Genomic DNA, 17,104 nt, shown 5'->3' on the forward strand with positions numbered 1-17,104 from the left:
GAAGAGAATCAACAAGAACACCTGCCAAATACTCTATCGCTTGAAGCTCGGGCTAATGATTCCCCTCATTTTTGTTCTCTCTCCCTTCTCTCCAGCCCTAAGAAATGTGGACTCTTGGTCAACACAGCCCGGTGGAGGCAAAACTGAGGTGGGAGAGGGTTGAGGCATTTGAGCCCTCCCCACCCCCCCAACACTAAACCCTGAACCTATGGCATTAGCACAAAACCAGACTGGCTGCAAGGTCTGAGGAATCCCTGACATTCTCTCCCAGCTCGCCCACGGTGGGCAGCCCCAGATAGGCGAGCTGTTGGGAAGTGGGCTGCGGTGGCAAAAGCCATGGACTCTGGCATCATCAGACTTAAAGCTAGCACTTACTGAACACTTTTTACGTGCTTGGCTCTCTGTGCTATTGTTTTCATGCTTCTAAAAACAAATCGATGAGGTAGGGCGTATAACCCACAACTGTATGAGGTAGGTGAGGAAAACTAAGCTCAAGGAAACCCAGGTGCATGCCCTGGTTCACAGAGATCAAACTCCGGTTCGCTCGACTCTAAAGTCTACTCCCGGTTTCGTTCGACTCCAAAGTCTACTCCCTTTAACTACCCATGGCCTCTGCGCCCCACCTCCGTCACCTCCCGTCTTCTCAGTCGCCCCATTAATAAAAACGAGGTGGTTGGCCGAGATTATCTCTAGGAGTGTCTCCAGCAGGACGGTTTTACCGTTTTAGGAGCAGGGAAGAAAAGCCTTCAAGGTCTTCCCTTCAAAGCAAATGTCAAATCTCAGGGGACGCGAACCTTTCCGTTTGGCGCCGGGACCGGGATCCTGGGAGTCCGCTCGCAAGGGCTCACGGGTCCCCGCGCGCATGCGCAGTGGCCCCGGTGCTCGGCGCTCGGCGTCCCTCCGCGCCCTTCCCCCACCCGCGCCACCTTCCAGTCGCTCCGGGAGGCGGTGGGGACGTGTGCGCGTCCGACTCCCGCTGACTGTTGGCCGTTTAGCCGGTACCCCCTGGGCAGAGCTTCCCTTGCCGCCCTTCCCCTCCTCCCCGGCTCTGGTCCCAAAACCTTAGCTCCGCGCCGGGGAGGGGGGGAGGAGCCCTCTAGCGTGACGCCCAGGAGCCGCCAGCTCGCCACGAGTCGGTCCGCCTCCGGGGAGGGAGGTGGGGTGGGGCTGCAAGTTAGGACTTGGTACTCGTACCCTGACGCTGCCTCTGCTTAAGCCAAGCAGGCAGCGTAGTCTGGCCGGGAGCGAGCCATGACGGCGCTGCGGGGCCTCTGGCCGGAGGCGCAGGACATCTGCACCTCGCTGGGGCTGATGCTATTGCTCGTGCTGTTCATGGGGCTGGCCCGCGTGGTCACCCGGCAGCAGCTGCACGGGTTCATGATGGCCCACACCTTCGTCTTGGAGTTTCTGGCCACCTTCCAGCTCTGCTGCTGCACCCATGAGCTGCAACTGCTGAGCGAGCAGGAACCCGCGCACCGCACCTGGCCGCTGTCGCTAATCTACTTCTTCTCGTTGGTGCACGGCCTGACTCTGGTGGGCACCTCTAGCAACCCGTGCGGCGTGATGATGCAGATGTTGCTGGGGGGAATGTCCCCCGAGACGGGTGCGATTAGGCTGTTGGCTCAGCTGATTGGTGCCATGTGCAGCAGGTACTGCATAAGCGCCCTGTGGAGCCTGGGGCTGACCAAGTATCACCTCAACGAGAGGACCTTCGTTTGCAGGAATCCTATTCAAGTCGACTTGCCCAAAGCGGTCATCACAGAAGCCATCTGCTCCTTTATCTTCCACAGCGCTTTGCTGCACTTCCAGGAGATCCGAACCAAGCTTCGTATCCACCTGCTGGCAGCACTCATCACCTTTTTGGTCTACGCAGGTTTGTTATTCCCACAAAACACTTGGCACGTCCGAAGCCTCTATGACCCGAGGCGCTAAGTTCTTTACCAAGATACATTTGAAACCCCTACACTTCTGCGATGTCAATATTGGGTATCCCCATTATTCTAACCATTTTGCAGCCTGTTCTTTACCAATAGTGCAGACATACAGATCCTCCATTCAGTGCTTTTTTTGAACCCTCAGCAACAGGAGACGTTTCTGTGCTGAAACTGAGATCTTGTGAAATATTGCCAAGGGTTCAAATATCCTACAAAGGGATTGTTTTAATGGTGGAGAGAAAAGATATCAGCTACTTCTTTCCTCATGCCAACCTGAAAAATGATCATGGGTTTGAAAAGTGCCTTTCAATTTAAAGCACAAACTACATGATTGATTAATAATAAGAGGGAGGAGTAGAAATTCGGTAGTTCTGTTTCTTAGTTCTTTTTGTACAAAATTAAAGTCATTTCTTGTTTCCTTAATAATTCATCTTGAGTTATAAGTGAACTTTTAAGTGGCCTATCACAAAAGATGTGTTTTAAAATTAAAACTTGCTTGAAATTAAATATGCTTTTTAAAACTAACTCGAGAAATCTGTTGATTTCTTGCAAACCATTGGTTTACTTTGACAGATCTCAGATGCAGTGGATACCTTGGACATCCTAAAGGGGACAAGGAAATCCAAAAAACAAAAGTTTAATGATGAAATATGTCATTTTAAATGCAACAAAGTAGCTTCACTGGGACTATATAAAATGTTTTAGAGGCAGGAATCTAATAAAAGGAAATTAGTGGTAATGGTCTATCTTCTGCCCACTGAAAGTGAAACTATAAGTAGAAGTAAACCTCAAAATAAAGGCTTCTAAACATTTGCTTGACTTCCCAGGATAAAAATGAAAGACTTTCCAATCCATTTTCCATCGATTAGGTCTAGTACTATTCTTTGTGTAGACACAGATGGAAATAAAGGGTAGAGAAGAGAGGAAAGGATTTATGTATATTTGAGGGTTTGGTGAATAGTTGCTTATTTATTAGAGTTTTAGGTTTGGGCTAAAGCAGACACGTGCCCCATATATGAAGATAATCATCCCTTGCAAAAAGTTATGCCACAGTTTAGCTCTGTACTTATATAATTAATGGTGTATTTTAAAGTCTCCCAGGTAACCCCAGTATGAAACCAGAGTTGAGAACCACTGCTCTCATCCAGACTTGTGCTGGCCAATTCGGAAGCCACTAGCTACGTGTGGTTATTCAGATTTAAATTAACTAAAATTAAATACTTGGTTCCTCAGTTGCAATAGCTACATTTCAAGTGGTCAATAGCCACACATGGCTAATGGGTGCAGTATCAAACAGCACCGGAGACTGCCGGGGCAGAACCTAATAGACAACTGTGGATTACTACTGTTACAGAAATTGATACTATTATGATTTTCCTTTTCTATCAATGTAAGGGAGGTAAGAGTATTCATTGGGCAGTATACTAATAAGCACATAGGAAATTTATATGAGTTATCTTAATCCTTAAAAAAACTCACTAATGAATACATTACTCCCATTTTAAGTAAAGTGAGGCTCACAAAAGTGGAATGACTTGTCCAAGGTCACACGGCTAGAATGTGCTGGAATCATGGTTCAAACTGACACTAAAGCTTATTCTCATTTCATTATCAGCATTTCTACACTGCACTCCTCAAAAGTAACAAAAATATGTACATACAAGTGAACATTATTCAGCCATGAAAGGAATTAAGTTCTGATAAATACTACAACATGGATGATGAACCTTGCCAGACACAAAGGAACAAATGTTGCAGGACTCCACTTATATAAAAAATCCAGAATAGGCAAATTCATAGAGTCAGAAAGTATAATAGATGTTACCAGGGGTTAGGGGGCAGGGAAGAGTAGGGACTTATCCTTTAATGGATACAGCGTACAGAGTTTCTGTTTGGGGTGATGGAAAAGTTTTGGAAGTTGTGATGATAGTTGAACATTGTGAATGTAATTAATGCCACTGAATATACACTTGAAAAGGGTTTAAATGGCATGTTTTATGTCATATACTTTACCATAATTTTAAAAAAATTAAGTTGCAAAAGGATTCTTTTGCCAAGTAAGTCTGGCAAACACTGGATTAAACAGATTTTCTAATGTTAAAACTTTACAGAGCCTTTTCTAAGCTGCTGTATATTGTGAAACCCCAAAAGGAGAATGTGGAACAGTTTTTCAAACTTATGGAATCCTTTTGTCTAGGAGTATGTAGCAGAAGAGAACATACTTTGGGTAATAATACACTAAGCCATAACTCTGCATTATTTTCTGTGGATATGTCATAACTTTAGACCAGAGTTGTTCCAGGTAGAATGAACTGTCTTGGGAGTGATCGAATTTCTGTCATATCAGAGAGAGGTAAGGCTTTTGTAGGAAGGATTTAAGAATGGATAGGGGAGAAAAGGCAGGGGGAGGGGTCAGCTAAGTCAAGTCTCATTAGAAGTTACTTTGATACGTCTTTTTTTTTTTTAACTTCTAAGGTACTGTTGGTACTGATTTGACATGGTTGCATGCTAGGATGTAATTTATTAACATGTTAGAGCTATAAAACTATTAATGCAGATTTCAAGCAAATCTCCTTAATTTAGGTTTTGGGAGAATTTGGCTCAATGAACAGGGTAAGAGGGAACTGCATTCATTTTTAAAAAAGATTTATTTATTTTAGAGAGAGAGGGGAGGGCAGAGGGAGAGAGAAACTTTAGCAGATTCTGCACTGAGCATGGAGCCGATGAGGGGCTCCATCTCAGGACCCTGAGATCACAACCTGAGCAGAAACCAAGAGTCGGACCTTCAACCAGTTGCGCCACCCAGGGGCCCCTGCATTCATTTTTAATTACAGTTGACCCTTGAACAATGCAAGGGTTAGGGGCACTAAGCCCCTACACAGTCAAAAATCCATGTATAACTTTTGATTCCCTCAAAACTTAACTAATAGCCTACTGTTGACTGGAAGCCTTACTGTTAACAGTTGATTAACACATATTTTGTATGTTGTATGTATTATATACTGTATTCTTACAATAAAGTAAGTTAGAGGAAAAAATGTTAAGAAAATCATAGGGGTGCCTGGGTGGCTCAGTCGTTAAACATCTGCCTTCGGCTCAGGTCATGATCCCAGGGTCCTGGGATCGAGCCCCGCATCGGGTTCCCTGCTCAGCGGGAAGTCTGCTTCTCCCTCTCCCACTCCCCTTGCTTGTGTTCCTGCTCTCGCTATGTCTCTCTCTGTCAAATAAATAAATAGAATCTTAAAAAAAAATCATGAGAAAATACATTTACAGTACTGTATGGTATTTAAAAAAAAAAATCTGCATATAAGTGGACCTGTGCATCTCAACCCATGTTGTTCAAGGGTCAACAATAGACACTGAAAAAAATCTGTTATTTTATACATCTAAGTTGTCTTTATTATTGCACCTGTTCATTTCCTTTGTAGAATTTTTAATTATACACTTGTCTTCTGATGTCTTCTTCCAACAGACAGTAAGCTTTATGACTACAGAAACTAAAGTTATTTTATTCATTATAACATATAACCAGGTCTTAGCATTGTATCACCTGTTACAAATCAAATACTCATATTCACTTTAAAAAATCATGTAGAAAAAAAATAATATATATCTGGACATTTTATATTTTATGTCTAAGGGCTTTCAAAATAAGCCTAATAAATTGTCTGAAGAAATTGTAGTATTTTTACTTCATTTCATTATTCCATTCAGTTTTTGGCATCCTTCTAAATCATGAAGAACATAGGTAAGATTATTTGTCAAAGGAGAAGGGAACTAAGTCCTTTACATACATTTGCTTTTAATGTAATAACTATATGAAATAGATACTCATTTACAATGAAAAATCACTTCAAACAAAGGTCCAGAACATTTATTTATTAATGTAGTGGCTAAGTGCGCAGGTTTAGAGTTGTACTGTACCCTTAGAAGAGATACTCAATTTAGGCCTCATTTCCTCATATTTAAAGTGGAGAATAATACTATCTCTCTCTTAAGACCATTATGAGGAATAGAATAACGTATTTCAAGTTAGCATAGTACCTGGCACAAATATTCTAGTCACTGGAAAGGGCTAGCCTCCACTCTAAATTAGTTAATTAACATTCTGGCTTATTCAGGAGTCTTATGATTTTAACTAGTGTCATTCTGTCCCAGAGAATTTGATTTCCTTTAGGAGTATTGAGTAACATTAGCATCTAGAATTGCCAGATTTGGAACTTGGACTTTGACACAGTCTTTAACTGTGGTAATTTCGCCAAGTTCTGGCTATCCTGTAAGACTCTTGACGATCAGCCAGCTCTGTCTTCGCATTGGTATCTCTTCTTGGACATATATTATTATGTCTTTTCCCCTTCGAATGTCAATAAATAATATTTTTCAAAGGTATTTTGTTAGTCCTGTGCCTGGTAGATGATTCTTTTTAAATAATTCATGTTTAATTACACAATGCATGAATGTATTCTTTTTGTTAAAAATTAAAACACTACCAATGAGACCTTAAGGGCCTTTTGACTGCCAGCCTCCATGCCTGTCCTTTCTCTTTCTCTGTCTAATCTTCCCACCAGGGTAGTCCTCTGCACATGCATGTGTGTGTCCTTCCAAACTCTTTATGTGATTTATTAGACATATAGATAAGACCCTATAGAAACTATTGTTTAGGTATGTTCATGTTAACATAAAAGGTATCATATCTTACTTTTTGCAGTTTGCTTTTCTTGGTGGTAGTAGTTCAGTGGTATCTTGGAGACCTACCAATGTTAATTAGTAAAGAGATTTCTCTCATTATTTCAAAATATTGAATGTTATTCCAAATTAATAAGCTTGTTTATTTAGCTATCTTCTTATGGACAGTCAGGGTTTTCCCAGTTCTTTGCTACTATAAACGACATTGCATATGTCTACTTGTATGCAAGTATCAGTAGTTCTCTACAACTCAGTAGTTCTGGTTTTCAACAGGAACCCCCCCACACTCCACCCCAGGGGCATTCAGCAATGTGTGGAGACAATTTTGGTTGTTAACAATGGTAGGGGAGATGAATTTGCTGGCATCTAGTGGTTAAGGACCAAGGATGCTGCTAAACATCCCACAATGCATAGGACAGCCCCCAACAAAGAGCTATATAATCTAAAATGTCAAAGCCGAAGCCACATGCTTTGGACTTTTTTTTTTTTTTTTAAGATTTATTTATTTGAGAGAGAGAGCCTGCGTGTGCATATGTGCGGGAGGGGTAGAGGGAGAGAGAATCCCAAGCAGGCTCCACGCTGAGTGCAGAGCCTGACATGGGGCTCTACCTCAAGACCCTGAGATCATGATCTGAGCCAAAACCAAGAGTCACATGCTTAATCGACTACGCCATCCAGGAACCCCCTGGGCTTGTGTTGGCACAGAACCCACTCCTGATATGAATTTCTATATCAGCTTTTTTTTTTTTTAAGATTTTATCTATCTATTTGAGAGAGGGAGAGCAAGAGAGAAAGAGAGCATGAGCAGAAGGGGTAGAGGGAGAAGCAGACTCCCCGCTGAGCAGGGAGCCCAACACAGGGCTTGATCCCAGGACCCCGAGATCAAGACCTGAGCCGAAGGCAGATGCTTAACCAAATGAGCCACCCAGGTGCCCCGTGTATCAGCTAACTATAGCTTAAAATCATAATTTATAGTTTTTCATGATTCTGTGGGTCAGATGGGAAATTCCTCTGAAACCATATAATATAGCTGGACAGTTGGTGGGGCTGGAAAAGCTAAGGTGTCTTCACTCATGTGTCCAGTGGCAGCTGTCATCTAAGATGCCTCAGGTCTCCTCCATGTGGCCTCTTATCTTCCAGCAGCCTAGACCAGCTTACTTACATGGCCAGGGCACTGTTCCGAGAAAGCAAAAAGTGGAAGCTAATGGGTTTTTTGAGACCTGAACCTAGAATTCACTGTCACTTGTCATGTTCAGAATTGGCACAGAATCACTTCTGCTGCATTCTATTTGTCAATGCAAATTGCAAAGCCAGTCCATATTCAAGAGGGGAAGGTGGGTGGAGCAGCTTCCACAACATCACACTCAGCAGAACTGGAGATGTGAGGATTAGAAGATAAGGTGAGTAAAGTAGTTTGAATTTTAGGATGGTATAAGACTGATGGACAGTGTTCTTAGACCTAATGGAAATAGCAAAGGCCTAATGGGAACACCAAAGTAAACTAATTATGAGAGCAATGGTTCAGTCTATTTTTACTTATACATGCCTAAAAAAAAACACAGGTCACTTGTATTATCATAGCACATATTACATTGTATTGTAAAGACCTGTGTAAGTCCTTATCTTTTGCCCATTATGTCTACTATATAGGAACTCAATTCTTTTATTGAACTTAAGTGACCACCTGCCAACCAAACAATTCTGTTTGTCCTTGGCAGTTGCAGCTTTAACATTCCAGGATTGACTATTCAAGAGTGATTCTGGGGGCACCTGGGTGGCTCAGTCGGTTAAGTGGCTGCCTTCGGCCCAGGTCATGATCCCAGGGTCCTGGGATTGAGCCCTGCATCGGGCTCCCTGCTCAGCGGGAAGCCTGCTTCTTCTTTCCCTCTGCCTGCCTCTCTGCCTACTTGTTCTCTCTCTGTATCTCTGTCAAATAAATAAATAAAATCTTTAAAAAAAAAAGTGATTCTGAAGGTCCATGATGTGTTATCATTTATAATTGCTGAGACATGAGTATGAATCACACTGTAAGGCCTGTGTGCTAGAAAAAACTCTTAGCCATGGAGTGAACTTAGTTCACTGCTCAACACCTTCATCTCAACACAGCTTCAGTGCAGCCTATCAAGTGTGACATCTTATTAGTGAAATCTTATGAAAGGGTTGCTTAATTTCCAATTTTACTCATTTTACGAAGACAGCATGCTATAGAGGCATATGTCAAGGTAAAATTTGTGAAGATGTCGGGATATATCTCTGTAGTTGAGTAAGAGGCAGATATGTATGCCCAACCTTCTACATGGAAGAATGGAAATGTCACTATCTCAGGAAAATTTTAGGGTGTGTTCTAAAAAAGCTGAGCCACAGTTCTGGTACCATTGGAAAGGAAGTCCAGCCTCCTCTTTTCCTTACTTGTGTGGCCAGAACTAAACTCCTAGGCTCCATGTCAGAGAGAGAACCTGGGTACAGAGCTGGACCATGAGTCCTGAAAAGCAATCAACAGCTAGAAATTGTGCTTACCTTTCACAACTATACACGATCACTTTTTTTATTTAGAAAATTTTGTAGCCACTTTATTGAGACATAATTCACATGCCATTCACAGTCCCTTCTTCAGGGCTCTTTCTGTTGACAAGTAAAAATGCAGTCAGTGATAATACTTTGGTCCATTTTACTTTTGTTTTCAACACAAAGGTGTACTTAAGCCCACGATGATCCTGGGGTATTGTATCCATTTTAAATGTATTTTCATTATTATTTATTCATTTAAATTGATGAATGTTAAGATGGGCAGCCAAATCTCCTGTTTTGTAAACTTGTAAGAGCAATAATAGAACAGATTAATTTTCAAATGTGCATTTGATAATATATAGGAAAAGCACTGGATTAAAACTCTTAAATGTCCTAGCACATTATAATCTATAATCTATCTTTATATTCTATAACATGCCAGGTGATTCTGCAAAGGAAGATTATAGCATAAGAATACTTAAATACCTAAAACAAAGTAGTCACATCCAGTAACCACTTTATTTCCAGTTACAAGAAAATGTAAAATATATGGTTTGGTATCACTCTGCTTAAAATGTATTACAGGAGGAAGTCTAACAGGAGCTGTATTTAATCCAGCTTTGGCACTTTCACTACATTTCAAGTGTTTTGATGAAGCATTCCTTCGATTTTTTATAGTATATTGGCTCGCTCCTTCTTTAGGTAAGCATATTTTTATTAATATGATTACAAGATTAGGGTATCTTAAAATGATAGGAAATGTCACTATAACATGTCAATTTCCAAAGCCAGAATAGGTACAAAAAAGAAAATGAAAAAGGTAGTTAACATACCTGAAATAACACTTTATTTGTGCAGTATCCTTTAAAACTTTTTTCTTCAAAGAAATAAAATTATCTAGTTAAGGGTAGTCAGTTTCAGGCATGATACCATTTTAAGAATCCTCAGATATATGGACCAAAAAACTGAGGAGTGATTCCTTCCATTAAAAAAAAATATATATATCTTTCTTTCTTGCTAAAGGAAATTTTTTTTCAAATTTGTGAGTTCCAAATAAAATACTGTTTAGCTCATTTGACTCATTTTGCAAAAGAGCATCTCATGAAACAATGGATAACTATAATAAGTGTAGTTTAAAAATTATCCACAATTTCATTCCTGTTATTTCTATCTGGATCAGATATATAAAACTCCTCTTACTTTTTTTTTTTTTAAGATTTTATTTATTTATTTGACAGAGAGACACAGTGAGAGAGGGAACACAAGCAGGGGAAGTGGGGGAGGGAGAAGCAGGCTTCCTGCCGAGCAGGGAGCCCAATGCAGGGCTCCATCCCAGGACCCCGGGATCATGACCCAAGTTGAAGGCAGACGCCTAACGACTGAGCCACCCAGGCACCCCAAACCTCCTCTTATAATATGCATTTCTTTCTATAAGTTATCAGCATTTCTTGATTTTGTTTAGTCACCTCTTTTAAGCCTGATTATAAATCATTACTATAAATGACTATGAGGATGCCTGGCTTTTATTAGTTCATCCTTTTTAACCACAGTTAGTGTTTTGTTTCTTGTTGCTCATTTCTGTTTAAATTCTGTTAATTTAAAAAAAAAACTTTAAAAATCAGGGTACATATAGAAGGGAACATTGGCCTAATGTTTGAACAGCCAGCACACTTGACTCCTCCCATTCACCTTCCATACCTTTATTTCACACTTAGTACCTGTTTTGCTCAGTAATAATATCTGTGGACCTAAACATGAAAAAATACCAGAGAAAGTCTGTATTTTAAAATGCTAACAATGGCAGCCATTTTTCTCTGATACAGAGCTAAATTTAGCTCATGACCCTGAGAGCATGATCTGAGCTGAAAAATAGATTCTATAGATTAGTGTTTTCTAATAACTTCTTTAAATTTTCTCTTGAATTTTTAAAAAGATTTATTTATTTGTTTGTCAGAAAGAGAGCACAAGCAGGGGGAGTAGCAGGCAGAGGGAGAAGCAGGCTCCCTGCTGAGCAAGGAGCCTGATGTGGGACTCGATCCCAGGACCCTGAGATCATGACCTGAGCCAAAGGCAGATGCTAATCAACTGAGTCACCCAGGCGTCCCTCTATTCGTGATTTTTAAGAAGTTAAAAAAGTCATTGAAGTTCATGAAGTTATAAAAGTCACTAATTGGATAGGTCTACTGACAGTTTCTATTTGAATGATTCTCTTAAAATGTCATATTTGCAATCCACATATATTATTAACATTATATTTGTTACTGTGCTCCAACTACAATTTTAACATGATACTAAAGAATTATTTCATCCAGGGCGCCTGGCTGGCTCAGAGGAGTGAGCAACTCTTGATCTTTGGGGTCATGAGTTTGAGCCCCATGTTGGGTATAGAGATTACTTAAAAAAAAAAAAAAACTTAAAAAAAAGAATTATATTATCCGTTACTTGAAATAACACTAAAACGTAGGTAGGCCTTTCCAAAATAATTTTTATTTTTATTTATTGTTTGTTTTAGGGAGAGAGCATGCGAGCAAGTGGGGATAGGGGGGCAGAGGGAGAGAATGCAAAGCAGGTTCCATGCCCAGTGGAGAACCTGATACAGAGCTTTAGCTCATGACCCCGAGATCATGATCTGAGCTGAAATCAAGAGTCTGATGCTTAACCGACTGAGCCACCCAGGCACATTTCCAAAAGAATTATTAAAAGGAAAAAAAAATCAGAATGACATTTTCTATAAAATGCCCATGACTTTTTTCTTTTCTTTCTTTTTTTTAAAGTAATCTCTGCACCCAACATGGGGGCTCAAACTCACAACCCTGAGTCACATGCTGTATGGACTGAGCCAGCCAGGCACCCCCAGAAAACATTGCTTAAAGCAAAATGCCATGGGGGCGCCTGGCTGGCTCAGTCAGTGGAACATGCAACTCTTGATTTCAGGGTTTTAAAATCGACCCCCATGTTGGGTGTAGAATCAGATTACTTTAGAAAATTCTTTAAAAAAAATGTTTTCTAGCCTAAATCATTTAATAACTTCTTCCTGGAAGAACATACTGGAAAAAAGTCTCATGATAGAAAAAAGAGGAGCAATCACTTCTGCCCCTTTTAAAAGTGTGCAGACCAGAGAGTAGTAGCACAGGGAAACAGACTACATTCTGTCCATGTTAGGATAGTCCAAACAGGAAGGTAACATTACTGTAGCCATTCCCAGAACATTTATGGAACCACTTACCCCCCAAAAATCCAAACACCCAAAGAAAAAAAGTATATATTTATTTCTTTTCTTCCTATTCAAGGAATCCAAAAAATGGCATTGGTATTAAACTTTTTAGCAATTATCTCTGGCCCTAATTGAAATGTTGAAAATATTCAAAGATTCTTTGTTGGCCTAAGGATTTCCTAGCTTTTTCCAAATAGACTTAACCAAAATTTCTTATAGTTCTTGGATTAGAGGCTTGTTTCTACACTTCTTTAAGAGGTTTAGGAATGAAAAGCAATACAAGAATCCTTCATTAGATATGGATAAAAGACATATGTGAATAAATGGCATTTTTTAGAATATTGAATTTCAGCTTGGCATTGGATTTTGTCATTCATTGAAGTTACGTTTCCATTGGCCAAAAAAAAAAAAATGGCATCAAATGAAATAAAGTTACAAACTATAAGAAAGATGGGAAAAATAAGAAATTATACTTTTTAGGGGCACCCGGCTGGCTCAGTAGAGCATGTGACTCTTGATCTTGAGGTTGTGAGTTCAAGCCCCATGTTGGGTGTAGAGATTACTTAAAATTTTATGGGGCATCTGGGTGGCTCAGTTGGTTAAGTGTCCAACTCTTTTTTTTTTTTTCAAAATATTTTTTTTTATTTATTTGAGAGAGAGAGAGAATGAGAGATAGAGAGCACGAGAGGTAAGGGGGTCAGAGGGAGAAGCAGACTCCCTGCTGAGCAGGGAGCCCAATGCGGGACTCGATCCCGGGACTCCAGGATCATGACCTGAGCCGAAAGCAGTCGCTTAACCAACTGAGCCACCCAGGCACCCTAAGTGTCCAACTCTTGATCTCAGCTCAGGTCTTGATGATCTTAGGGTCGTGAGTTCAAGCCCTGCATTGTGCTCCACACTGGGCATGGAGCCTACTTAAAAATAAACAAGGGGCGCCTGGGTGGCTCAGTCATTAAGCGTCTGCCTTTGGCTCAGGTCATGATCCCAGGGTCCTGGGATCGAGTCCCATATTGGGCTCCCTGCTCAGCAGGAGGCCTGTTTCTCCCTCTCCCACTCCCCCTGCTGGTGTTCCCTCTCTCTCTGTGTTTCTCTCTGTCAAATAAATAAAATCTTTTAAATAAATAAGTAAATAAATATCTTAAAAAAAAGAAATTGTATTTTAACAAGAGTCCTTCAAATAGCTAAATAAAAGATGAAGCATCAAAACAAACAAAACCCCGTTAAAGCTACATTAGGTGATGCCACTGAATGAGATGGAGGAGAGTCATCCAAAGATATCTTTCCCTTCCTGACCAAGCAGGGAGCATTACTATTCTTGGAAGTCATACTCCTTGTTTTTCTTGTTTCTCTTCATAGCAGAGATAATTATATAAGGGCTCCTGCCACCTCCCCAGAATTAATTTAAAATAGCAGAAATGTGACTATTATAATGTATATAGAATTAAATCTCTAGGGGAGCCTGAGTGGCTCAGTCAGTTAAACATCTGCCTTCGGCTCAGGTCATGATCCTGGGGTCCTGGGATCGAGTCCCACATCGGGCTCCTTGCTCAGTGGGGAGTCTGCTTCTCCTTGTGCCTCTGCCTGCCACTCCCCCTGCTTGTGCCTGCTCTCTGTCTCTCTCTCTCTGACAAATAAATAAAATAAAATACAAAAGATTTAAAAATTAAAAATTAAAAAAATAATTCTCTAGTTTACACATTCATAAAATGAAAATTAGCAAATTCTATTTGCTATGAAACTGAAATTACATTTTTGAAAACATTTTCAATGTAATGTCTTATTCTCTAGCTCTGACTTTATAAAGAAAATGTCAAATCTTGTGGGTCAGTTAACATATGGGTTGTTTGACTTTTTTTTTTTTTTTTCATTTAAAGCCTCTGGTTGCAAAACAGACTTCTCTTTCAAAGGCATGTTAAGCTATCCAAATCCTAGTCAAACCTTAAGGTCTGCTGTTACCAAATAGGAGTAAAAAAATATCAAATCTGCGTGTGACAAAAACTCATTCTTAATCTGAGTTTAAACTAATTTAGAGCTTTAAGCCTAAATATGTTAAGATAAAAATATTAATTATTGCAGACATCCCTTTCAAGACAGTGATTTGAACCCTGTGGCTGTCTCCTCTAGCCCTGTTTCCCCACTGAAAAATTAACCAATAGCCACATGCTAGATTTATCTTCTTGTGACCTCAAAAATATTTACCAATATATGACTCCTTTTTTTAAACATATTTTCTTTAAAAAAAGATTTTATGTATTCATTTGAGAGGGAGAGAAAGAGCTGGGGGAGGGGCAGAGAGAGAGGGGGAGAGAGAACCTCAAGCAGACTCTTTACCAAGCACGGAGCCCAACACAGGGCTTGATTCCAGGACCATGAGATTTTGACCTGAGCTGAAATCAACAGTTGGAAACTCAACTGACTGAGCCTCGACTGAGACACTCAGGTGCCCCACATATTTTCTATTTGATATAAAATTTCAGCACTGACTGAAATTTGGCTTTAGACATTTTGCTTGGTACAGCTGTAAAAGCTATTAATATTGTGACTGATGAAAAAAAGAGAAGGGAGAAAGTAATATTTGATCATTCCAAATGAAAACTCATGAGTGCTTTCAGTTGCCTTATTCTCCCAGTACATACATATCTGAGGCATGGAGGGACAGTGTTGATCTTTTAAGAGAAGAGCAAATGGAGACCTAAATCCAGAGTTTCTCACTCAGCAAGTCAGTAATGGAGCCAGAACTAGAACTCCAGATCTATTTATCCTTTCAATTCACTGTTTAGATCCTTCTGGTTTTACCAGATACATATGTTTTTAAGGATTCATGGTTGAAGAAAAATGTGAGAATGTTACATTAAAAAAATCCATGTGTTTCATGTAGAATTGATGCAGCTAATTCTTTTAAACATAGCCTTCCTAATCTCTAGGTATATAACCTTAAATTATAGCCACTGAGTGATTATGAACTTCCTTAGATTGTTTTTATTTTACTCTATTTTGTCTTTCAGGTATATTGTTGATGATTTTGATGTTCAGCTTTTTCCTTCCATGGCTGTATAACAACCATACAATTAATAAAAAGGAATAACTATTCCAAAAGACACAGACTAAGTTACAGGACAGTCAAGCTGGATGTGATAAAGATTTTTATCACCTCATATTCAACATACTGGCTGCACTGGACTCATCAATGTTTAGCTTCCTCTGAGGAAGTTGCCTTGTAGTTGTCATCACTGGAACTTAAACTAATTACTGTGAAAAGGAGGTATCCTGTGTTTCTCAGTTAAGACTTGTTCTTTTGAGTGTGTACTAAATGTTGCTAGAAAAGACTCATTAGGGGTGCCTGGGTGACTCAGTCGGTTGAGCGTCCGACTCTTGGTTTCGGCTCAGGTCATGATCTCAGGGTCACGAGATCGAGCTCTGTGTCCGGCTCCACGCTCAGCCAGGAGTCTGCTTGGGATTCTCTCTCCCTTTCCCTCTGCCCCTCCCCCAGCTCTCTGTCTCTCTCAATAAAAAAATAAATCTTTAAAAAAAAGACTCATTACATTAAATATAAATCTCAAGTGATAATTATTAATTTTAATGAAGAAAGGAGCACAGGGTAAGAAGGGAAGGGAGGTCCAAAGAAAGAGTGTGTATCAAATCTCACCTGAATGAACAGGATTTTTAGCCAAAGTATGACCAGTCATGCTTACAGACCCAGAAAGGGTACATTTCAGCCACTACCTCACACAGTGATACCATCAGCAGTGTCATTTATCAGTAGGAAAGTTGTTTTTGGAAGTAGATTATATATCCAGTCATACTCAGGGGTTCATAAATTTTAAATATACTCTAAAATATTTTTTCTAAATAGACTATCTCACTAGCTTTAGGCAAGTTGTTATTCCTTTTTTTTTTTTTAAGATTTTATTTTTTTATTTGTCAGAGAGAGAGCACAAGCAGGAGTGGCAGGCAGAGGGAGAGGGAGAAGCAGGCTCCCTGCTGAGCGGGGAGCCCGATGCGGGACTTGATCCGAGGACCCTGGGATCATGACCTGAGCTGAAGAAAGCTGCTTAACCAACTGAGCCACCCAGGCATCCAGCAAGTTGCTATTCCTTAACAGAATAAAAGCAGCCATACAAAGTCAAGAGGTAAGCTTTCCACATTCTCATTTGATCCTAATAGCTACCTTATGTAGTAGGTAGGGTATGGATTTCTAATCTCCATTTTACAGATAAGGACACTAAGTCCAGAGGGTTTGCTTCCCTGAGGTCAAAAGGAGCCAAATACCATCCTTAGACTTCTGTTTCAATACAAAGGGAGTATGGTCATCATTATGATTAAAGTAAAATTGAAGATATTGAAGCAACATTAAAGATTTTATAATGTTAGGGGCGCCTGGTTGGTTAAGCAGCTGCCTTCAGCTCAGGTCATGATCCTGGAGCCCCAGGATCGAGTCCCACATCAGGCAACCTGCTCAGTGGGGAGTCTGCTTCTCCCTCTGACCCTCCCCCCTCTCATGCTCTCTCTTTCTCTTATTTAAAAAAAAAAAATCTTTAAAAAAAAGATTTTATAATGTTGAAATTATTTAGGAATTAACTAGTTTTTTGGTTTGGTTTGTTGGGCTTAAAGAGCCTCTAAGTTTTCTTCCATTAGAAGTTTTATTGTAGGAGGTCTACTTTTCATTCTGGCTATAGGGGCGCGTGGGTGGCTCAGTCGTTAAGCGTCTGCCTTCGGCTCAGGTCATGATCCCAGGGTCCTGGGACCGAGCCCCGCATCGGGC

General features: G+C 40.3%; 1 protein-coding gene across 2 annotated transcripts; it reads left to right on the forward strand.

Moving 5' to 3' along the window:
* The first annotated feature begins 924 nt into the window (after nt 1-924).
* AQP11 (aquaporin 11) lies at nt 925-16,199 on the forward strand. 2 transcript variants are annotated; one of them, XM_028115760.2, is made up of 3 exons: nt 925-1,873; nt 9,714-9,830; nt 15,348-16,199. In XM_028115760.2, exons 1-3 carry the CDS (start codon nt 1,252-1,254, stop codon nt 15,425-15,427), a joined length of 819 nt encoding a protein of 272 aa, XP_027971561.1. In that variant the 5' UTR covers nt 925-1,251; the 3' UTR covers nt 15,428-16,199. The 2 variants fall into 2 exon arrangements, with proteins under 2 accessions (XP_027971561.1, XP_027971562.1); XM_028115761.2 differs by lacking the exon at nt 9,714-9,830.
* Nucleotides 16,200-17,104: the final 905 nt, after the last annotated feature.

Source organism: Eumetopias jubatus, unplaced genomic scaffold, assembly GCF_037043125.1.
Source record: "Eumetopias jubatus isolate StellerSeaLion01/CBP00866 unplaced genomic scaffold, mEumJub1_p1.0 scaffold_13, whole genome shotgun sequence".
Classification (NCBI taxonomy): domain Eukaryota; kingdom Metazoa; phylum Chordata; class Mammalia; order Carnivora; family Otariidae; genus Eumetopias; species Eumetopias jubatus.

Excerpts from the sequence above, each read along its gene's own strand:
- AQP11 (XM_028115760.2), top strand. The coding sequence starts at position 1,252 with ATGACGGCGCTGCGGGGCCTCTGGCCGGAGGCGCAGGACATCTGCACC. Across the intron at positions 1,874-9,713 it reads CACCTTTTTGGTCTACGCAG|GAGGAAGTCTAACAGGAGCT; the intron begins GTTTGTTATTCC and ends AATGTATTACAG. Across the intron at positions 9,831-15,347 it reads TTGGCTCGCTCCTTCTTTAG|GTATATTGTTGATGATTTTG; the intron begins GTAAGCATATTT and ends TTTGTCTTTCAG.